This window comes from Terrapene carolina, unplaced genomic scaffold (genome assembly GCF_002925995.2).
Source record: "Terrapene carolina triunguis isolate 2854851 unplaced genomic scaffold, T_m_triunguis-2.0 Scaffold62, whole genome shotgun sequence".
Taxonomy (NCBI): domain Eukaryota; kingdom Metazoa; phylum Chordata; order Testudines; family Emydidae; genus Terrapene; species Terrapene triunguis.
The window spans coordinates 58,972,316-58,996,478 of NW_020664413.1; the positions used below are offsets into that span (position 1 = coordinate 58,972,316).

Sequence of the window (24,163 nt, forward strand, 5' to 3'; positions counted from 1 at the left end):
TCCTTAGGGGAGAAATAAATCTTTTGATACTGAAAAGATCTAAAATGATGGTTCTTCAGTATCTGGAGCCTTGAATCCTCCTGAGTTGGTACCAGCTATGTGTCAGTTTCCTGACTGTAATGTTTGTATGTACTTCCCCATTTGCTCCCCAAAGGGGGTTCTTTCATAGCTAGGTTGATGCTTAGGAAAGTCCAGATCTCCCTCATGTCTTATATAATTCTCCGAGCTCTCAATGTTTTTCTTTTTTATTGTCACTCTCCCATCTGCCTCCTATTGCTTATTGCTGTGGGAATCATTGTTGTGCTGAGTTTCTTGACTGTGCTCAAATGTTTTGCTCCATACGCCCCTCTCATTCTGCATACTTCTCTCTCCTGTCCTCATCTTGGCACACTGTCAACCATTGTTTCTCAATCAGGGAGCTTCTATTCATTGTATTCTATGTGGTGGTCTCATGAAGTCATCCTATGTGATACTTGTCTGATCTCCACTCTGCCTAGCTCCTTCTCTGTTACTTTTGTTTTCTGCCACATCAAATAGCGGTTTTACAATACAAAAGGGGAAAAAAAAGATTATGATGATGATGGAACTTCTTGTAAGAATTAAAATGCTTTCAAAGTCAAGGAAAGGATACTTAACTGTGCTAATTAAATGTGAGTTTACAAAAATAACACTTAATTTTAGATTTAAAATGCCAATCTGCCTTTGGTAAAAAAAGTACCCAATGATTAGTGGTTCATGGCAATTACAAAATGTGGCCCTTTTATTGAAAATACAGCAAAATCTTAAAATCTGATATCTTCCCATGCAATGATCTCATTATAAGTGAAATATGTGTAGGGTTTTAGTTGGTTTTAAAGTCCTGACAGGTGCGTTTTGAATCAGTTTTAATGGGAATATTGGTCTACTCAAGGACCTCCAGGAAAAAAGTTGCAATAAAACAGCCAAGATGAAATACACGCAGAGAAAAAAAAAAAGATTGTTCCTCCCTGATAGAGCTCTAGCTTGGGAACTGAGCTGATGTGCTCATTTAAAGATTAGCTTAAATCCAAAATCACAGTGGAGTCTAACTACCTAACTTACTGTACTTACCACTGCCAGGTAATAAAACTGATTACTACAAAAACTGCCTAAAAGCCAGAGCTATCAAGAAAGTCATTATGCTTCGAGGAGGACAGAGTCTAAATCCTGAATGGAATTTCTCATACCAATGATCGTTCCATACATGTCAACCATTCAAAGCAGAAACGTGGAGATTCTCTCATTTCTGTATATTGGTACATGCAGCATTTTATGGTGAAATCGTGACCCAGTATCACACTGATAGCTTCAGTCTTATTTTGAAACACAGAGTCAAAATCCAATCCCCAAAAAGTGCGTAGAGATCATAAACAAGTGCATTTATTATCTTAAATAATGAGTGTCTTCAAATCAGGCATAGAAAAGCAGGCAGCGAAGTGGGAAGGTTGGTGTTTATTTTAAACATATCTCACAAAATGGGCTTGCATCTAAGCAGACATGACTTCTCCAAAACTCTTGTCTAAAAGGAGGGTTAAAGATTGTAAACAGGATCATAGTTACAAAAATCTTATCGTAGAATTTGAAAGTGAAGACGGTTTGTTTTTAGGAGTAATTTCAGCTTCCTTAAAAATAGAGTGGAACATTAGTTGAAATTAACAAGATGCTTCCTATCTAAGCCAAATTAGGTCTTTACTACTGAAAGGCATTCTTTAAGAAGTCAAGAAGGTCAAGGGTCAAGACATCAAGTCACGAAGTGCAGCTGTCAGGCCACCTCTGCAATTTCCATGGGAGTAACTAAAGAAAATTTAGCAAAGAAAATATCTACAGCAGCAGGGATATTTCTTACAAAAAAACAAAAACTAAAAAACAGATCTCCCAGAAGAATAGTTTGGAGGTGGACAGGGGGGCTGACAGAGGTGGGTTTTGTCAGTTTTTCTAATAAAGCCTCTCAACTCCTCATAGCGAAGAGCCAGTTGATGCAATATGGAATGGTTTAAAAGTCAATTAATTTTTTGAAACTAAACAGCTGGCCTAGGTTGTAAGTAGATATTAGTTGGGATAAATAAATATTCTTTAAAGTGTCACGTGTACAAAAAGCATGAGTCTTGTAGAGAATTTAATGTATGTCGAGGCATAAGGGCCTCCTACTAAATATAAGGGTACTAAATTCTGCTTTAAAAAAAACTAGAGATCTAGAAAAAAGGCTGTCTCCAGGGAGAAGCATTTGAGTTAATATTATATTACACATAGTGAAATTATGGAGACATGGCCTCATTAACAGAAAAAGAAGCACTATTAGCCAGCCCTCCAATGAGTACAAGAACAAAACAAATTTTCAGCAACAAAACATTAATGAAAGAAATAAGTGTCAGTAAAAACGTTTTGGGTTGAGATGAAGGATCTGTGGAAAAAAGATAAGTGAATGCAAATTAAAAAGAGTAAGCTCAAATTAAAAAACAAAGAGTATGTCCCACAGAATACATCAACAGAGTGACATGCTGAGTGAAACCTGGGGAATGAGATGTGCTACGAAATGCAAATGTATCCTCTGCATTATCAACATTGATGTTGAAATCGCCCAGGAGACCAACAGATCGGGAAACTCAACTGGCAGGTTTATAAATAGAAGATCTGTATACATAGGGTGAAAACATAGCTGCTTAAGATGTATTATAAATGAAATCTGAAAAAGTGTAGACCTTGGATTTTTAAAGTGAAGAAATGGCACTTTGTTTTTCCTTGAGGTTCACTTAAAATAAGTTGAGGAAGAGACAACTCTTCCAGCCCAAGCTCTTGAGATTCACTTTCTCTAGATAAATAGACCTGGAGGTAAGGTTGAGAGACAGGCCTTCACCAGTGAAAAGTGGCAGTAATACCCAATAGATACCGCCAGCAAAGGAGGAAGGAAAGAATCCATCAATACATAGCTCTGACACACAGAACGTAGTAGGTCCAATTTTGTAGTTTGCTCCATCAATATTCTTCAGCAAGCTTCTAACAGCATAATCCATGAATGTCTTACCCCTTCTATCAAGTTTCAGCTAGACTCCAATAAACAAATAGCTGTTCAACCATTGTACTGTTGGTGTCCACTAGTAAGGCAGGCTGCTGTTGGTTTTTATAACCTCCGCCTGTCACCTCGCCTTTATCCAATCTTTACAGGACAGATGTGGTAGTTTAATTATAGTAAATAAGGTGTTATCAGAGAGTTATGCTGTCATAGTATCAAGATGCTGGCTCTCATAACAAACATATAAAGCGCCCTTAGCAACTATGCTATTATGGAACAGGAAAGAAGAAAATATGATAAGAAAATAGAAAGGTAAGTTTTTTGTGGGCCATCTTAATTGGACAGCTTACGAAATTTACAGGCCATGTAAACCTCAGCGACTGAAATATAGTTCTGGTTCATTAGCAAATATGCAGCACACATACTACAAGCACAAATGATACCACACACTAAGAAAGCAAAATAAAATGGAATGCCAGGAGGGATAAACCGAGCCATATAGAAGCAGTAGGGCCAGACTTCTTAACAAAAATGAAGTCAGTGGTCACTAGTGTTCTCAGTGAAACCATGGCCACCTTGTGTGGAGAGAGTTTCACAATATTAGTGATTAAAAGGTACCTAATTTGGGATTGAGAGAGATCACTGAAGAAGTTAAGAGTAAAAGCAGCTGTTACCACACAGCTCATACAGGTGGCAGCCAGACTGCTTCCATTGCATGAGTGAGGGATGTATTTCTCTGAACAGTTTAGATATCGGCCTACTAAAAATATGTCAAGACAGTTTTCTAAATTTCATTTTTCATCCATCTTTCTCTTCTTCCATTTATCCATCCAAGGTTCTTTTATTGCACCCATCAGCATAGTATCTAAGTGTGGTATTTTCTAAGGACCTGATACTGTCACACATTGAATAATAGCAAGAAGTGACATTCAAGTCAATATGGGCATGAATTAACGGCAGTTGAAATCACTGGAAATATTCCCATTGACTTCAGCAGGTGTTGGGTCAGACCTAAATGCAATCATGGAACTCATGAATAAATTCCTTCATTTCTTCAACCGCACGGTAAATTCCATAATAATGTGATTAAACTCTGGAGCTGTGTAATACACAGAATTTACACATTTGATTTTCTTATCTGTACTCTGCCCACCGACCCAGGACTGCTCCTAGCATTCCAACCTTTAACATAGCAACTATTTTGGTTTTTTAAACAAAAGAACCTTCCACAGCATTCTATCTATCTTCTCCCCAAATATGAATCAAGTAAAACCTGGACTGGAAAATTATTGTGGTCGAAGCTCCTATATAGGATTGGTAATGTTGATTGTTTATATATATATATATATATATATATATATATATATAAACAACTCAAGAAACAATCAAAAATTTTCCAGGGCTAGAAATGAATGTTGCACATTACAGGTAAGCAGGGACTTAAATTTTTCTAATGGCATAATGGGACACAACAGGTGTTACTAGCCCCAAGTTGTCAAGAGATATGGGATCTTAATGTTAACCTTAACCTCCAATACTGTTGCTGGTCTGAACATTACCAATCCTATATATATATATATGGATTAATTCTTATATCATTTGATGCCTGTACAAAATGTTCTACTGTAGGTTTTCTTTGTAGCATAAACAAAATTCAAGATGGTGTAAAATGGCACAAAGGTTTTATTCACCCGAATTTGGGAGGATTTGCATAACGCACTTCTGGCTTCACCACAAGTAATGTTAATAAGTAATGTGGCCATGCCAATACAAACTTTATACATGTGTGCATGTGAGTATATATAATACATATACCATTAGACTGGAGTTTTAAATAACTCTGGAAACAGTAAAGATATTAAAAGCTTAGCTGTGTCTCTAAGCCGTGTTAGTATCTTGTTGCACTTAAAATCTTTGTGCCACAGAGCAAAGTTTAAAATACAACTGTATCTGATTAAGTAGGTGTTAACAAAATTCATACTTGCTACTGACTTTAATCTGTATTAATGTGGGCCTCACTTTGCTAGCATACTGCTCCTTTTTGGTGTGTTAAAAGCTGAGCAGGAAGTATCCCATTGTGGAAAATATTACTTTAAAAAGGGTTAATCCACTCTGATGAGCCATTTAATGGAAAAAGGGAGAGAGAGCTCTGCTTCGAGAAGACTCAAATAGGCATCAATTTAAATGTTACAGCAATTGATAGAGAGGTGAGAAGTAACGTGAGCTAGGAGCTGTTCCTCTGGTCAGCATCCTCTGTGCACGAAGTAATTGATATCCCATACTCTTGCGACAGCTGAAAAAACAAAGCAGAACATGGAAACATGTCCACTACATAACAGCCATAGGAAGTGAGAGAAGGCGGGCGTTACGCTTTATAGAAAGTGAATTACCTACCATTTTTGTTCCACTTCAGATGTAATTCGACAAAGAGAATATGAAATGTGTCTTAGATTCTGTCAGACCGAGCTTTGGAAATTGGCAGCCATGCATGGTGGAAGAGAGAAGAACTAGCGGTAGCAAGCCTGTGTAAAAAGCCCCCATGTTAACAGTGGGCCTTGAGTCAGTGGGAGGTCCTCACATATTTAATAGTAGAAGCTTTTTTCCTTTCAAGAAGAAAAATAGCCTTTGTTGTTGAGGTCAAAAAAGGTATTTTGCCGTGCAATCTACTGTAGGATGCAACAAAATCTGGCAAGCAAAAACAATCTCAGCGGGATTTCACAGCTGAAAATCCATGCGAATGACTTTTTACATGGATCAAGGTACCAGCACACTGTGTTCATATGACAGTATTTCACCCTTTCGTTGAGACGGATTTGGCATTTTCATTATGAATTTTGACTCCATTTATTGAAAAACAGAGAAGCAATATATACAAACAGAATGGTGTGTGCACGTTTACAGGACTGTATGAGTCTCAGTTAAAAAAAAAAAAAAAAAACCACAGCCAATCAGGAGCAAATGTACTCTTATGCTGTACAACCAACAGCAAGTAATAATTCATACTGCAGATACAGCGCAAAACCAAAATAAAACTGTAGAAAATTAACACCAGAATGTTCTAATGTAAGAAAAATTGACATTTACATAGTGCCTTTCATCTAACAATTCCAAAACAGTCAACACACTTTACAACTACATGTAAAGAGAATAAAATGTTCAGCATCGCTTCTTTGCAGTATTGTTGTAGCCATGTTGGTCCAGGATATTAGAGAAACAAGACCTGAAGAAGAGCTCTGTGTAAGCTCGAAAGCTTGTCTCTTTCATCAATAGAAGTTGATCCAATAAAAGATATTGCTTAACACCCTTGCCTCTCCATCATCACTTATGTTACTAAGGCATTTCTGAAAATTGTATCCAGGGATCACTTTACCTGTGGCTATAATGCAGCCACCTATGGAGTGAAATGTGAAAGTTGTTTAACAATACATACTAATGCTACCCAATAGTTTGTGGCAGAAAGTGAAGAACAGTGGAGCTTATCCAATTGAAACTACAGGGAATTTTGAGTAGGTAGAATGTAATTACCCAATTGGAATTGAGCTAGGGCTAACAACTAGGATTTTTAGGCCCAGCAAAGTAATTAAGCATGTGCTTAACTTTGATATTTGGTAGGAATTGGGTGCCTACTTCTCTTAGGCTCCTTTGAAAATCCCAGCCTAAATGCATGCTAAGGCCCTTCATTTTCAGTTTTTATTAATTTTTACTGAAAAATTCCTGGGTTCTACAATGCTATTATTTGCTTTTTATTGATTTTCACCCAAAATTTGGAACACTCAAATACATGAAAATACTAATTTTGTTAAGAAAATCCAAGACATTACATTAGGTAGATGTGTTCATGTTAATAATAAGTTAGTCTAAGTGCAAATGTGAGGCTGTCTGTTAAAGTAAGGCAACGTAGAGGAAGACGTGTACACATGCATATGTGTATGTACAGTTCATGAAATAAACCACAGTATTGAACTTCTTTTACTTTCAATACTCCTATTTTTTTTTCTTTGTTTTTTTTTCTATCCCCCATCCTCCAATATTAACACAGTAAAATGTGATGTTAATTTTTTGCACTTTTTTTTTTTTACCATGTTTTAATTTTTGTAAGAAACACTGATAAATTCCCAGGAAATGTTAAAATAAAAACTGAAAAAAGGAGGGCCTATGTGCGGACTATAAAACACACAGGAGGTGCAACGTGGCTGAATCAATGTTACCTGCTGAAACTTAGCTTTTGCATCTCCTAGTTTTTTTGCAATTTGAACTGTGCCTCCTTAACATTGCATTAATGCAGTATTTTCCACTTAACATTGTAAACAACAATGAAACAAATTATTTGCTGAATTCTACGACTGTTTTTCTCAGCCACTTGTTAGCACTCTTAACACAGAATTTCTTTGATATTATTGGAGCGAGTATCAACCCTAATGTCATTTTAACGTAATTCTTTTGTGTGACAAGCTGGCTGCTCTCCCTTCTCCTTTGTTATCGAACATCTAAGGAAAGCTCTGTTAGTGAGAGATTACTCCAGTGGTTCCTTGGTCTTACAGAGATTTCATCAGAAATGTTTCTTCTTTTTTAATGGACAATGGAAAATGTTCGACTGTCCGTTATTACACTTCTTTGTACACAGTCTACAAATATAAATGGAAATTATAATTACATCTAGTGTTGGGTCACAATGGAAATCACTTTAATCCCAGTGTGGAGGTAGGAGGGGGAGAATCAATAAAAAACCCTTAACCCTGATCTTTTCTTCTTAGACATTTCATTTTGAGTTGCATCAGCTTGCACCAGAAGTGTTAAAAGTTTAAAGGACGACTTCTTCGGTACACAGAGAACCATTTTGCATCCTTAGAAAAGTAACGCTGTCTTGTCCTATTCCCATGTAGAAAACAGGGAGAGGATTCTTTTTAAGCGTTTATCAAGTGTTTCGTATTATGTGGAATGCTCCACATGTTCATCCTTCGCTTATTTCAAAAAAAAAAAAAGGGACCATCAAACATTTAAACTTTTCTACTGGAAATAGCACTTACTATGTTTGTACTATAGAATCATAGAAGATTAGGGTTGGAAGAGACCTCAGGAGGTCATTCTAGTCCAATCCCATGCTCAAAGCAGGACCAACACCAACTAGATCATCCCAGCCAGGGCTTTGTCAAGCCGGGCCTTAAAAACCTCTAAGGATGGAGATTCCACCACCTCCATTCCAGTGCTTCACCACCCTCCTAGTGAAATAGTGTTTCCTAATATCCAACCTAGACCTCCCTCACTGCAATTTGAGACCATTGCTTCTTGTTCTGTCATCTGCCACCACTGAGAATAGCCGAGCTCCATCCCCTTTGGAACCCCCCTTCAGGTAGTTGAAGGCTGCTGTAGATGGGTGTGAGCCAAAACTGCAGATCGGAACAGTCCTGAACTTTGGAAAAGTACAGACCTGGGTGTAAACATCACAACTGGCACTTATTTCTATGATGGGCTTTGCCAATTCCCAAAACTCAGACCTTTGAACTTTGGGGATGGATGCTCAATTCAGGATCTTAATTTTATCTTGGCTCATCTCAAGATCTTGCATTGAAAATCTTTAAAACTAGGTTTGATAACTTCCAATAGCACAGGCTCTGCACCAAGTGTTCTGTTATTCTGCAGCTTTGGATCCACCTCTTACTGCAGAATTGTGTTCTAGAACCTATGGCTTCATTTTTTACAATTGTTTGGATTTTTAAAAATATTTTCTTTATGCTTTGAGGCATAAGCCAACAACTAACTGATGAGGTTGGGAAGACGCTTCCTTATTTGGTGGGTTATGCCATAATTGTCCACAATGGAATTTTGTGAAACTTTCTCAGAAAGGTCTGATTCTGGCCACTGTCAGAGACAACATATTGAAATAGATAGCCCACTGGTCTGATACCTGTGTTCCTAATTAGATACAACACCCACAGAATGTAATTAAGATCCTGTTCCTTCCTGATTGCATGCAGAATTCAGAGTTCTCTCTGGACAATGAAAATTTATTTGAAAGTATGAAAATCATTTTACTCCAGTCTTTCTTTTCTTAGAAGAAAATAATCTAACAGAACTTTTCAATATGTACAATGGGTTTTCTTAGCAATCCAAACCTAGTACTTTGGGGGGTTCACTTTCTCCATTAGGTTGTTGATTTTGAGCCTTAACTACAGTACTTGCTGGGGACTCCCTGGATACAGATATTTTGTGAATTTATTTTGTTCTTCTATTCTTAATGTAATTTCCCTTTAAAAAGGCCTAATCCAAAATGTATTGAAGTCTTTGGACGAAACCGCAATTAATTTATGCCACCATGTTTCTCATTTCATTGCATTGTTGTCCTTCCTGCCTCTTGTATTCAGCCATGGTAAAGCATTCTTTCTGTTCTACCTCCCTCTGGGAAGCATCCTGATTCTTTTTACAAACATCCTGCACAAAGATACATTGCACTATATGGTCTAAAAATACATTGCACTGTGTTGTATCGAAGTGACCTTTGTTATTCATTAGTGAATCAGCAGCCTGGGGAACTGTGGCTTTCAATGAGCTATTTTAATAGGTCTTTATTGTCAGTGATGATTTTCTTGATTTAAATATACTGGAGCAAGGATAATTCTTTGATTGATTCATTATGTAAAATATTTGTTTCAGTGTTAGAATTTAATTCTTTACATAGTAGTTGGCCAAATTGAGAGATTCCTTCTTTAAACCACTCTGAAATATCTTCCAGATTCTCAACAGGTTCCACTAAGGAGGTACTGTTTCTTCTATTTCCCTCACTTCTGGGTAAATCCTACCACTCCTCTTGGCATGGAGGTTCCCTTATGCAGTGGCTCACGGGGTGCACATCTTATACATGAAATATAGATCTGTGAGGCTATCCAAGGCGGGCAAGGACTGGAGGATGTGTCTGGGACCAGTGCATTCACTCCTACACATACTCACTGGCTATTGCACCATGTGGACATGGCCCTCTGCAGTTCCCCTACACACACACCCCCTGTGGAAATCCCTCTCTTCCCCCTCCCCCCCGCACGCAGCCTAATACCTAGGAATATGCACTAAATTGTTTATGTGCATTTTACTCTTTTAAACAAGGAAATAAAATGCAACAAAATGAAAAAAATACTTTCACAATGTTAATGTGGAGATTTTTAAGCACATAAAAGTCAGCAATTATGGTTTCCACATCTGTGAACAGGCCACATTGCTCATATATATCTAAAAGCATTAAAGTTAATGCCATGTATAGTAATAAAAATACTACATATGCACAAAGGGCTGAGTTACAGTTGCTTGTGGGAACTATATCTTGAATTTCCTGAATTTTGTGCAGTTAATGTCTCAACTTAACATTGCATTGATGTTTCTCTCTCTCTCTCTCTCTCACACACACACACACACACACACACACACACACACTGTAGGTGTTGAGGTGGCATTTGAAGAATTAAATGGATTCACAGTTGTTTCTCACTTTTCAGTACAATATGCTTCCTGCTACTAGAATTAGGTTCATGAAACCTTCTTAATCTAATCAAATAAGCAGACCATCCCAGGCTGCCATTTTGGAGAATAGCAAGGACTTTGTAAATAAGTAAAACAATTGAATGGTAAGTTCACACTGCTTAACAACCTGATAACAGTTAATTACATACAGTATTTATAAAATGCACGCAAGAGACAGAGATGGGGCACAAACACTCATTCCACAGAGCCATGGGTTAACCTCTCAGTAGCCATCTATCACTACAACAGGATTACAGCCTTATAGTTCTGAATCCTGCCAGTATTACACATTTACTTTTAGCTAACTTTTTACAATGCCTGCGGCCATATGGTGGCTCTTCCTCAACTGCAGTTGTGCTGTGGAAAGGAATGGGGCTGGACTGGGGAGACTGCTCAGGTACTCTACATCTTCAGTGATCTTCAGAGCTCTGCTCTGTGGAGGCTTCCTGTTTCCCTAGAGGCGTGGGGAAGGGTTGAGATGTGGAAGAGCTTGGATCCATGACTAGGCAGATCTATGGACCATTTCCCTTCCACAGAAGGTGGTGGTGTTTACACTGTCATTTTTTCTTTAAATCATCTTGCGTACTGCACTGTCTCTAGTGTAAAAAGAGGGCTTCACCTCGTCTGATCTGAATTAGGCAAAATGGTGGTAAAAACCCCATGCCCTGCTCCTCAGTTTTGAGCCAGAAAAGGGACAAATGGCAGAGACTCCCTGAAGTCCACTGCAGACTTTGCTATTGACTTTACATGGAAGATGCTCAGATACTACGGTGATGGGCAGCAATGTAAAAAAAGGTAATTCTGTAGGCAGTGTCAAACCTTTAGCTAGAGTATGTCCAATCTACAGTTGTTCCCCAGATGCAGCTGCGCTTACGCTAGTGTAACAGTGGGAGATTTTAAGAATAAACCAGCATAAACACAGCTCAAATGTACCCCAGCTCCAAGGGTTATTGCAGCCGTAATGTTGTTGTAGTAGCCTGTAGGCAACACTACAGCTACTCTATGCACTGTGTAGAGGATTCCTGTCCCCTCAGCCTGGGAGATTCCCAGTTCACAGGTGTGCACGGATTCCAGGATTTGGCCCCTGTTATTTAGGGCCAAACTTGAGGAGCCCCACAACATTTGTAACCTTGCTTGTGGCTGCAAATTGAGTAGTTGTCAGGTATAATTACCTGATTTGCCTTCACAAACATGGAGCTTTACACACTTTGTAAGTGCCTTAACTGCAGCTGTAAAATTATATGTTCAGCCACTTATCCTATTATAAACCTTTAGATTTATATTATATAAATTATTGCAGCTGATGTTTCCTGACTAGCTGAAGAGGGGGTGGTTAGTGGAGTATTAATGGAGCGCGGTATGTTGAGAAATCTATAGTCTACGCCAGCAGTTCTCAAACTGTGGGTCAGGACCCCAAAGTTGCTACCCTGTTATAATGGGGTCACCAGGGCTGGCGTTAGACTTGCTGGGGTCCGGGGCTGAAGCTGACGCCTGAGCCCCACTGCCCAGGGCTGAAGCCCTAGGGCAGGGGTCAGCAACCTTTGAGAAGTGGTGTGCCAAGTCTTCATTAATTTAAGGTTTTGCATGCCAGTAAAAGGTTTCACGTTCCAGACCGGCAGCACGGACAGCAGACGGAACCCCAGACCGGCCGCGGGCTGAGCCGCTCAGCCCGTTGCTGGTCTGGGGTTCCTTCCGCCCCTGCCAGCCAGGGTCCCAGCTGCCGGTCCGCTCAGCCCGCTGCTGGGTTCCGTCCATCCAGGCCAGCAGCGGGCTGAGCGGGGCCAGCGACTGGGACCCTGGTTGGCAACGGGCTGGCGGCCGGAACCCCAGACCAGCAGTGGGCTGAGCAGCTCATCCCGCTACTGGTCTGGGGTTCCGTAATCCAGGTCGGCAGTGGGCTGAGCAGGGCCGGCGGCCGGGACCCCGGCTTGCAGCAGTGTGCCACTAAAAACCAGCCCGCGTGCCACAGGTTGCCGACCCCTGCCCTAGGGCTTCAGCCCTGGTGGCGGGGCTCAGGTTACAGGCTCCCTGCCTGGAGCTGAAGCGCTTGGGCTTCAGATTTGGCCACCCCACTCATGGCGGTGGCGCTTGGGTGGGCTCAAGCTTTGGTCCTCCCTTCTGGGGTTGTGTAGAAATTTTTGTTGTCAGAAGGGGGTCACGGCATAAGGAAGATTGAGAACCCCTGGTCTACCAGCATATGTAAATGTCTAGATTCAAACAAAATACGAATAGGGAATACAGGATGAATTTACAGTTTCTTTGAGTTGTTTAGGAACAAATCAATAAATCAGAGGCTTGGAGACAATGCAGGTTGAAATAGCATCTAAAGAAAGACAACAAAAGCTTTTATGCAAAAGCAACTGTCAGCTTCCTTAGGACTTTTAGCTTTGGTTTTACTGCAAGGAAGAAAAAACAAAACAGGACGTCTCAGTGAGTTTAACTGAATCCAGAAACAAAAAGAAATGAAGGGGAAAATAACCAGCTACCATTAATTCCAACTGTATATCTCCTTTATGTATTGAAGCATGATTTTACCACCCAGTTTGTACCATGGGAGGTAGAGCTGACAGCCGTGCTCCATCATGGCAATGGGGGGAAAACTGCTAGGAATGCTTTAATTTAGATGAAGAATGATTTTTTTAAAAAATAAAAGCTTGGTAATAACATTAATAACCCATTCTTACAGGTTTTTACTAGCCTGCTGAAGATCAGACAGTATGTTCAGATCCCAGTGCTGAATAGTGAAAACCTCAGCTTGGGTTGTTATTACTTCGAAAGACTCTTTTAATGACTTCTATTATTTGTTGAAAATCATTTTAACAACACAGCTGAATAATCACTGTGCTTTAAATTCATTTCATGTGACGAATGGAATGGAATTTGGTTTTAGTGTCTTTCAAAGCACTGTGCAAAATTAGTTGGACGCTTGTAGTTCAGCGAGTGTACAGGCAAAAGGAGGAACTATTAGATGTTCAGCAATAGCTCTCATGTGGCCCTGGACATTACACACAACCTGTGAGCTTTTTTTAAGAGAAGAAATTTTGGATGGGGCACTGGGATTACATTTTTTAAAACACCGTGGGACCTTTAATTTCTACCTTGGCAGCACCCAGAAAAGCAGCAGTACTGAGTAGGACACTGGACTAACCTGTGTTCTAGTCTTGGTTCTTCCACTGACTTGCTGGGTGACCTTGGTCAAGTCACCTTAACCCCTCTCTGCTTCTCTTTCCCCGTTACCCTTTGTCTGGTTTGTCTAGTTAGACAGTAATCTTTTGGGGGCAGTGACTCTCTCTTACAGTGCCTAGTACAATGGGGTCCCAGTTATAACTGGAAGCCTCTAGGGGCTCATGTAATACAAATGACATCATCCAGAGAGACTTCGGTGTAACATGGCTCACAGTAGTGGCAATGTTGCACCTGTTCAGTATTTGTCATCCTTGGGTATGAGTCTAAATCTAAATGTAGTATTCAGCGGGGTCCTGAGCTTTCTTTTCTTTTGCCGGCTTCAGATGTGTGAGCTTTTTTTCTTCTAAATATTGAGTGACTTTTAGTGTATTGAGCTGATAATACTGAAAATAACCCTCTTACATAGGCTTCGTTTGTTTAAGGTTTGAAAATACAAGATTCCTCACATAAAAATGGATTTAATAGATTTTTCTATACTCAGAATGTAACTTGATTCCCCCTTCTCCCCCCCCCCCTAGCCCTCCCCAGGCACAAAATCTCCCCTTGGTTCACACCTGCCCACAGGTCATAAGACCCCCATGTTACAATAGTCAAGACAAGTTGGATAGGATTCCCATTAGTGCATAACTCCCTTGATTGGTTAGAGAAGTTATTGCAGTGTGATGCAGGACAGTCTTACAAAAGGCTGAGAACTTTCATCTCTATAGTGAACTTTCAGCACTTGCTGATCTAGGAAACAAAAGGCCAAGGGGACCTGAAAATCTAATCCAGGCCTTTCACATGATAGCACATGGAGGTTCCCAGTGCAAGAGACATGACTGCCTAGTATTGAGACTGGGTTGCTTATACCAAGAGGTTAATGACTCACAAGGCATTATGCAGTACCGAATAATGAGTAACATTCAAAATGACATATGTGGTAACGACTCACCACTTAAGTTACCGATCTATTTAAGACCCCTGTAAGCTTGAAAAGATCACAGAATAGAAATGTCTTGCTCAACGGGCAATTCTTTATCCCATATACCCCACCAGAGGAGATGTACCACGCTTGAGAGCATATGAACAAAATGAGAGGGAGCGACCTAGGGAAGATTACCAGAGCAGTTGTCTTGTATCTGTATCAGGTACTTATAAAATAGAAACCACTGTGCTTGGAGTTTTTTAGGTTTTTAACCTAATTACTTAATTATCATGGCTCCTGATATTTGTAGGCAGGGTTTTTTGCATTGGCGGGAGGGGTCGGGGGGGTGGCTTTTGCACGGAGGGTGGGATTTTCAAAAGTTTACCTAATTCCTTCCACTGAAATCAATTGGAGTTTCACACTTACTTTCAATAGGAGCAGAATTTAGCCAGTGCTGAGTGTTTTGTGAAAATCCCTCCCTAAATTCTGATGTTGGCCACACTAGAGCACAGTTCATTCCTATTTTCTAGAAGAGGCTCAGTACAGTTGCCGTTGTGGTGGTGCTCATATGTACAAAAGGAATCATTAAGCTCCCTAAGGAAAGCCTCACATCATGTGTTATTGTCATCACACGGTAGACGTTTAAAACATTCTTTCAGGTTACTAAATTGCATTTTTTTAATTCTTTCTGTACCTCTTTTGGCCTATGTGGAGAGTTGTCATCAGTAGCTAAATTCCCTGTTTTGGTCCCAATTTTGAGAGGCACTGAGCACCTGATAAATATCTTCAACTCCTAATAAGTTCAGGTGCCCAGCACCTCTCAAAATGAGCCCCTATGCTGCTGCTTCTGTGGCGTCTTCATTACAGAAAGTTTGCAACCATGGCAGTCCATTCTGTATGATCCTCTGCTAGTATCTTTATGGATGAATAGTCCTTTTAATCCACCCAGGATACCACATTGTCCATCCAAGACTTTATTTTTCTGCCTCATGTTCTTCTGCCATCAAGTTTCCCTTCCAGTGCCCATAAACATGCATCGCTTTCTGAACCTCTTAAAATGTGCCCTGCAAACAGAAGCTATGTTTTCATAAGATCTCTGACTAGCATTTGCTGAGTTCCAGTCATCTCCAATACTTTTTATTGGCTAGCGGCTATCCATGATATGCTTTCAAATAGAAAAGGCTTGATTTTCCAGTCACTTAAGGCTGGTCTACACACAGTTTTTGTCCTGCTATAACCAGGGGTAGGCAACCTATGGCATGCGTGCCAAAGGCGGCACGCGAGCTGATTTTCAGTGGCACTCACACTGCCCGGGTCCTGGCCACCGGTCTGGGGGGCTCTGCATTTTAATTTAATTTTAAATGAAGCTTCTTAAACGTTTTAAAAACCTTATTTACTTTACAGACAACAATCGTTTAGTTATATATTATAGACTTATAGAAAGAGACCTTCTAAAAACATTACAATGTATTACTGGCACGTGAAGCCTTAAATTAGAGTGAATAAATGAAGACTCGGCACGCCACTTCTGAAAGATTGCCAACCCCTGAACTATACCAATATGAGCACCCTTATATGGTCTAACTGCACACATATTTGGGAATTTCCTACTTTATACTGGTTTCTAAACTATATTCAAAACTTTAACTCTTTTGTTATAGCAGCACAAAAACTGTGCAGACAAGCTCTTACACTAGGATCAGTCGGGGTAACTGTTGAAGTTAGAGGAGTTTCAACAGTGTAAAACTGCTGTGAACGGAGAATCAGGCCCTAGGTATCTGCTTCGTGTCTGTAATTTATCCCTGCTTGAATTCCCAGCAAACTGTGAGGGACCTCTCCTCCTTGCAATCCAAAGCAAACACAAGTAGCAAAAGTAGATGTTTTTCCATTTTCCCCCCCAGTAATATAGGTCATGAAATGATCGTTATTTTTATGGGTCTGCAAATCCTATAGAAATCAAAGCTATGTAATATACATTGCAAAGTGTTCTGCTAATCCTGTCCAACCGCATTCGTGCCTTCACCGGGGATGAGGGGTCTGGTAACTGGAAACCTGACACTGAAGGAATTCCAAACAACAGTCCTCCAACTAAAAACAGCTCTCTCTGCATGGCATGTGCTACATGAGACACTAGGATTGTATTAGTTTACATTATCTGATTTTTTACTTGTGCATTGTTGATAAAAGAACAGGAGGAGAAAGCACCTCCACCAGCTCAGCCCATAAATAATTGTGGGTGGTGTGTTTGAGGTTAGTATATGACATTGCTAGACATCTGCCTTCTGCTGAGAGGTACAACCATCTCTCACTGACAGCAGCAACAGAGCAATGCCTTGTGCTGCAGTTTCCTCCTTGTCATAGGATACAAAATTTGGTTTCATTCAGCTTTTTAAATGCAAAAAACATGATCGTAATTGATAAATGTTGGTTTGAAATGGCACAGAAAATTTGTTTTAGGAGTAACCAGCCTGCAAATGAGAGACTTTAATGAAACTCAGAACCATGCAGTGACTTTTTTAAAAACCTGCGTTGACTTTTTAGGTATTGCACACTGAATATTAAGCTGCTGAAGTTTTTGGTGCTACTGCCTAGAGCCAGCACTGCTTTCTCTATTATGTGCCGTGACTTTAAATATCAGAGAGCAAGCCTACATAGCCATTGAGCCAGGATTTTTAAAAATATAAGTCAGAAACTATTTTATAAGGTCCGCTCTCAGAAGAAACACTTTGTATGTTTGTTGTAAGATTGTTTGTTTGCCTCATTTAATTCCTAGATCTGTTCTTGGTTTTTATCTTCTTCTTTATATGAAGTTAGGGCCCTTATCACAGAACAGGCAGCACTCCATTGTAATGCATATATAGAGAATGCTTTGCTGACATCCTGGGACACAGACAGGACTCTGTTCTCTTTGGCCCTCCAATCACCGCCTTTGTTGCCTCATGCCATCACCCAGGATCTCTCTAAAGTCTTGCATAGACTAAACAGTCATGGAAGAGGATGCAAAAGAGGCTGCAGCCAAGTATGGGTTTCCATTAGCTACAAAGTATGTGACTTCTTGGGGTGTATTTCAACAAGTACTTCCCCTCGGAGTAGGAGAAATTCTTTTCTCTGATAACTGGAGAATTACTGAAATGGGAACATCACAAGACCCAAGAGAGCAGAAGTTGCGCAAGTGAGAGCAGAAACAATTTGTAGTCCGTTTTTTATTGACACCCATTTAACATCAGTCACTAATTGGAAAGAGGAAGATCTTCCTTAAAGAGTCTGCTCCTTTCAGTTACATTGTAAACAACCCTGAAAGCTCTCTGAGATTCGTAGCAAAACCAGGGAATATCAGACTGGACATTCTTGATATTTCTAAGGTAAAAACAGGCAGGAAAAGAAAAAATGTTCAGGCCTTCTTTATCCATCAGCAAGAAGTAAAAAAGGGCACAAGCACAATATTTTAATCATCCTTTGCAGGTCACCTTTAAAACAAGGGTTATATTGGGCTCCTAATTACAGAAATGGATCAGAGTTCCTAACTGATCAGTGTTTCGAAGATCAACCAGCACAGCTCCGAACCAGTAGGTTAAGGTGGAAACAAGTTGGCAGGAAGTGTGGGGAAGTTTGCATTACTTCTATCTGTGCCAGTCCTTCTCTGTGGGGGTGGGGAATCGTATTTCCCATCATCACAATTCAATACACAGGCTTTTGAAAGGCACTTTGCCTACATCAGGTCACTATTTGGGGAGAGAGTTTTCATGCAGCTCTAATGGCTTTGATTCCTTCCTTGAAGTCAGTGCTCCTGCCTTCTCTCTTTCCACAACTTCCTTAACAAGAAGTATGTTAACGTAGCTGGTCCTGCATCTTCTGCTCCCAACTCCTGCACTGGGAAAAGGCACAAGTGAGCCAGTCAGTAAAAGGCTGAGCTACAAGATCAGCTCCTTCCCGTGCTGTTGTGTAAGTTCCCCATCTGCAGCCAGCCATTAAGCCCACTGGCCCCCTAGGTCAAACAACTGACCAGAAAGCAAACAGCTGACGGTCAGAGCAGTTCATGCTCAGCGTGTCCTCTTAAAGGGCACGCTCCTAATCAGGCCCTTTGGAGTGGCTGGACCTGCTTGACCCAATTTGTGGGGTTTGGATGGGTCCCATGGGTCAGTGATTTTCCACTTCTAGTTGTTGGTCTGACCCACAAGCTGTGGGTCACTGGGAAGGTGTGAGCCAGCCTTCTGAACTCTGAACCCACCAGGAGCTAACAAAAACAGAGCAGGAGGGGGAAAGAATTTCATTAGGGCCTCTGCCGAGAGAAAATGCAGAGTTGTTTTGCTTCTACTCAGAAATGAACACCGTGTCCAAGGGGCTGCAATTGAAAAGGTGTTTGGTTTGGCTTATGGGTTTTGTTTTTTGTTTTTTTTTTTAAAGAAAAGTAATAACATACACAAGCAGACTGTATAAGGTCAGATGAAAATTGAGGTGCTTCAAAGTGGCAATGCATTCGCTCTCTGGAATCACCATTATTAGAAATTGCCCCCAAATCTCCCTTTATTCGTGTGAGTGCAGCTTTTCCTGGTGACGGCATTTCTGATGCTGCAGGTTGCCTTAAAAATACTGACTTTCTGTCCACTTAAAAAAAAATAATAAAAGGGACGTTCGGGGTTGGTCAAGCGCCAGCTATTCTTTCCTTTTCTTCGTCTTACAAATTCTCAGCTGCTGGTTAATGTGACGTGGGGACTGGGGGCTTCAAAAAGTGCTTCGAACCACTCTCTGACTCCCTTTTAAAATCACTAATGCCAACAGGCCTGGATTTGGGAGGAAATCACCCATAATAAACCAACAAGCATGAGGCAGGGGAGGGGAGAGAGTAATAGAAACATAGAGCTTAAGGCCAGTAGGGATCATGAGATGATCTAGAATGAATCATCAGGGAATAGTTCAGTTTCAACATCCAGCGCTTATTATAAATAGGAACAATGGCCTGGGTATTCCCCTCCCCTCCTTTCAGAAATACCCTGGGGAAGTGAGCTGGGCAAGGGGGGCTGACACATCCACAAGGACCCTTTGTTGAGTTTCCCTCAGCTGGTTCTCCTCAGAGGTCGCCAGCGGAGCAGAATTGCCAGGGCTCCCTCAGCCTTCCCTGCCCACAGAGACTCCCTTGAAGTGTTCGTGGCTTTGTATCCGAAGGGTGGCGGAAGCTGCAGAAGTATTAACACGCCGACTTTTCCGAAGCCTCTGTGTGAAGTGGAACCATGCCCGGCTCTACCCACTCCTTCCCCAGCCTGACCACCCTCCAGCTGCCAATCCCGACCCCATAGGTATAGCTGAGCCATTTGTACTCCACCCCCAGAAGAGGTGAAGAGGGGCCTGGAGAGGGAACGCTCTGCATGGGTAAAATTGGCCATCATACCTGATCCCAATACTTTTACGGTGGAACCTGGTTTCTTCCTTCCCAAATGTTACTCTGAAGGGTTCCACATCCCCAGCACACTCAACTCTCCTGAAAAGACGCCATTCCCTATAGGCGCCGACTCCGTGGGTGCTCCGGAGCCAGAGCACCCACCAGCAGCCCTGCCAATCAGCTCGAACCCCTCCTTCCCAGTACCTCCTGCCCACCTTCATCAGCTATTCAGCAGGGTGCAGGAGGCACTGGGGGGGGAGGAGGAGTGGGGGCGAGGTGGAACGAGGCAGGGGCTTGGGGGAAGGGGTGGAGTGGGGGTAGAGGCCTCCCCCCCCCGGAAACAGAGGAAGTCAGCGCCTATGCTCTACAGCCTCCTACCCTTCCTCCACGCTGTGTGGATACTTAATGCTCCTTCTTTGCCACATCCAGACCCTTGAAGAGTGAAGGCCTGTTGAGGGTGCAACTGGTGATGCACAGCAGCTTGTTCCAAGAGCAACTCTAATTGCAGCTTTAACAGAATCTGTTTCCCACCAATTACATTTGAAATACTTTAAAATCATAAGTTCAGCTTTCCATTAAGGGCCCAATTCAAAGCTGCCCAGATTCCCACTGGGTTTTGCATCTGTCCTAAGCACGTTTGCATTATTTTGATTTTTTTAAAACACGATTAGCAAAAATTCTGTCTAATGATAACAGCTACGAAAAATTACATTAAAACATATGACCATTATCTTGACAAATATCCTTTTAATCATTGCACGTCTCTCAAGTCTTGAAAAAAGAAACTAATGCCAAGTATGACACACTAACTTTTGTTTCCTTTGTTTTATTCCTTGACACACAACTGCTTCCACTTTTAATTTCTCTTGCACATAAACACAAGCTTCCAGTTGCAAGATATGGTGTGGATGGCTCGTCCACCAGTCTTGTCATCATTCCGACCACCTCTGATAGAAATACATGGTGCAAGCCTTTGGCTTGCTGTGGAAGTTAGACTTCGTTGCAAGGCCTATGTGTGAGAGTAGAGATACCAGTTGTCTGAACACATGTGGGTTAAGAGTCCTTTTAGTATCTCAGAGAGTGGTTTCAACCCCTTTAGCACTTTGCCTGGACTGTCTCATGAACAAAACAGGAGGGCCTGTCTTTTATAATGTTCTGTTTTTAAAGCAAAACATCTCTGGGGACTGTAGGGTCCTAAAAGTCCAAGGCCTGGAATTCTTCCTTTCTCTCTTTCCATTTTAAACAGGAAACATTTGCACTAAGCGATTCCAGGGGGAATGTTGTAGGTTCATTTCAAGGCAGATAATGTTTGTTCATTGCCTATGTCTGTGATTTACCCCATGGGCTTAAACGAGTGCAGCAGAAAACCACATGTTGTGTTTCACTTCATGCAAAACAATTTTCGATGGCATCTGGGAGGGGAGCCCGGGTTAAGAAATGAGAAGCATGCTTATAAAATCCCTGTGTGAACAAAAGAGAGAGTTTTGTGGAGGAAGTGAAAGTCATCAGCAAATTGGACACCTGATATCTTTTACAATAGAGATTTTTTTTTTAATAAATCCACAAAAATGTATTTCAACAACAGCTGATGAGTGTAGTCCTGTGCCCCTAGGGCAGGTGTGTCTAATTTACATTTTCAGTCTTCTCTTTGGGTCAAAATCCTGCAGTTCCTTCAGCTTGTCCTCGGGCAAAAAATTCCACTGAAGTCAATGAGAGGTTTTGCCCTAGTGAAGTATAAGGACATTTGCAGTCACAACGGTAAAACTCCTAATTGTGCTGAACTGTTGTGGATGCTGCAGTGACATATCTATGCAGAACAATTATTTTTGCCATTTAGAAGTATCACATGTTAAACTATTCTAGGGAGAAATATCAATCCCTCATTAGTGTAAATCATGGCATTTAAGACACAGAAAGGTACAGAGGGGACTTTATAGCACATCCTCTGGGATTACATGTTCACATGTTGCTTTTCACATGCACCAGAGCTTGCCAAACCCTTATGGATGCAGACAAGTTACAGAGCAGACTTAACATCAGGCTCTCCAGCTCACAGGGGGGTTTTGAAACCTCACTGGTGGCTAGCCCATTAAACACAGATACTGTATCCTAACATCCCTGTTGTTTCTTCCAGGAGTTCCAAGATTTCCAACTATGGTGTTTTGAGAGTTTTACGGTCTGACATGTTAGAAGAAAAAAGTGGGCCAGGGCTGGGAGGTGTGATTATTTGTGCACATACGGCTTATGGGATTTGCAAAGCTGTAGCCCAAACTCATCTGTTTATCCTCAGGCTAGATAAGACACAGTCAAACACACATTGTTTGAAGGATCTTTGTTTCCATTATGGCAAATGGATCAAAGGAGGCTGGCTTTGTGAGCTGCAGGGCTCTTCCTTTGTCAGTGGGCTGTGATGGGCGCAGGACCCTTGCGCCCAGTATCCTGTGAATTAGAAATACTGCATCATGTAGCTGGGAGGGTTTTTTTACTCTCAAGTTCTGTTTTGACTCATCAGGTCAAGTTACTGCTGAGGTGGCATTTCCTGTCCCACATTCAATGTAGAACTTGAACGACAGTGTGTTGCTGGCTTGGAATACTGCTTTATTTATCTAGATGTATTTTCTTCCTTCCCAGGTGTGGCCCAGTAGAACCAGTGGAGTATTTAACAGGGCCCCGAGTGATATACAAAGAGCGAGATCTTCCATACTACCAAGGAGGGCAGCCTGCTGTCCACCCCTCTAAAGGAAACTACTCTCGTGCACAAGACATGAGGGCAGCAGAATTGCGGTATCCCCAGTATTACCCAGGCCAACAACTAACCACCCAGCACAAGGGACCCCTCCGCCAGGATGTCCCACCTTCACCTCCCCAACCGCACAGAGTGCCAGCTTATAATGAAATGGGCCGAACAGGACAGCGTGGGAGCAGCCCGGATCAATACCAATATAGACATCAGGATTCCAGGCAGAAGAATCCCATGACTGCAGCTGTATAGCCTGAAACTGGACTTTGTCAACATGGGCTGGGATGGAGAATTCCTGACATTCCCTTTTTTACAGTTGGTCCTAGCAAGCTTAACAGCATGTAGGAATGGCACCTTAACTGGAATCGTTCTTACTGAACCTGCCTCAGGATAGGTTCGTTTTCATAGGAACCTTGGGCCATATCAAATTAAGAGACTGTGTCTTTTAGGTACGTGCGTTGCCAGACAGTCAAATGTTTTTAACACCAGTTAAAAATAGAAAGTGATGGCTGAAAAGTAAGTGTAACTGTTAGTACAGCTCAGGGCTATTTACCACATCTGGCTACACACACACACACACACACACACACATACACAGCGCGCCCTCTGTACAAGACCAGTGGTGATACCACCAGAGTCCATTTTGGATCCACACCACAGGAGTATTATATCACAGAAGCCTTCTGGTGACCTGACACTGTGTTCAGGGCAGTGCTGCTCTTCTCAGGGTCAGAGAGTCTTGTGTAATCTAGTGCCGTGTGCAGTGGTGACTTTACCAATGACTTCCCTGCTGTCTCACTCCCACTCGGACCAGCAGTTTTTTATTTTGAGAATGCCGTAGTCATTGGTTTTTAATCTTGCCTGTATCTTCCTCTTTATGCTTGTTTGCTGGAGCATGCATCTGGGAGCCCGCATTTTTGGTAGTTCTGCATCAAGCTTATCCTCTTTTCATATTGCAAATAACACAGTGGGGCTAAAATGAACTAAACTTCCTCAGCCGTACTTGGGCAGTTTAGAGAGTATTCATAGAACTGTCCTACAGGATCATTAGGGGATGAGGCAACCATCTGAAAAATGTCTGTCTGTCTGTTCCCAGGTGTACGTAGATTATGCAGTGCACAGCTCTTAAATGTAAGGCCTAGGGGCCAGGTGCGCAGCAGCTTTCAATGAGTGTAGCTTCCTTGACTTCAGTGGAGCTAATCCTATTTATACCTGCTGAGGATCTGGCCCGAGGTGTGACGTACAGTAAGTGCTATTAAAGTTGTTACTCCATCAAGTATTCAGATGGATCAGGGAGGGCAGAGCCTGTACTTGCCCCCACTCTAGTCAGGTTTGCACAAAGGTGTCTGCTGGCATATCAGTTAATGAATTCTGAGCCTGCAGTTGTAAGCTTCTATCCTATTCTTCTGCTGTCACTAT

At 41.5% G+C, this 24,163-nt stretch overlaps 1 protein-coding gene across 1 annotated transcript in view; it reads left to right on the forward strand.

The window, feature by feature from the left end:
- The window catches only part of PARD3B (par-3 family cell polarity regulator beta), a 589,898-nt gene extending 566,200 nt beyond the window's left edge, over positions 1 to 23,698 (forward strand). Inside the window, exon 23 of the mRNA XM_024206395.2 lies at positions 22,636 to 23,698. Within this exon, the coding sequence (XP_024062163.1) occupies positions 22,636 to 22,996 (361 nt within the window). The 3' untranslated portion in view covers positions 22,997 to 23,698. The remainder of the gene's footprint in view (positions 1 to 22,635) is intronic.
- The last annotated feature ends 465 nt before the right edge of the window (positions 23,699 to 24,163 follow it).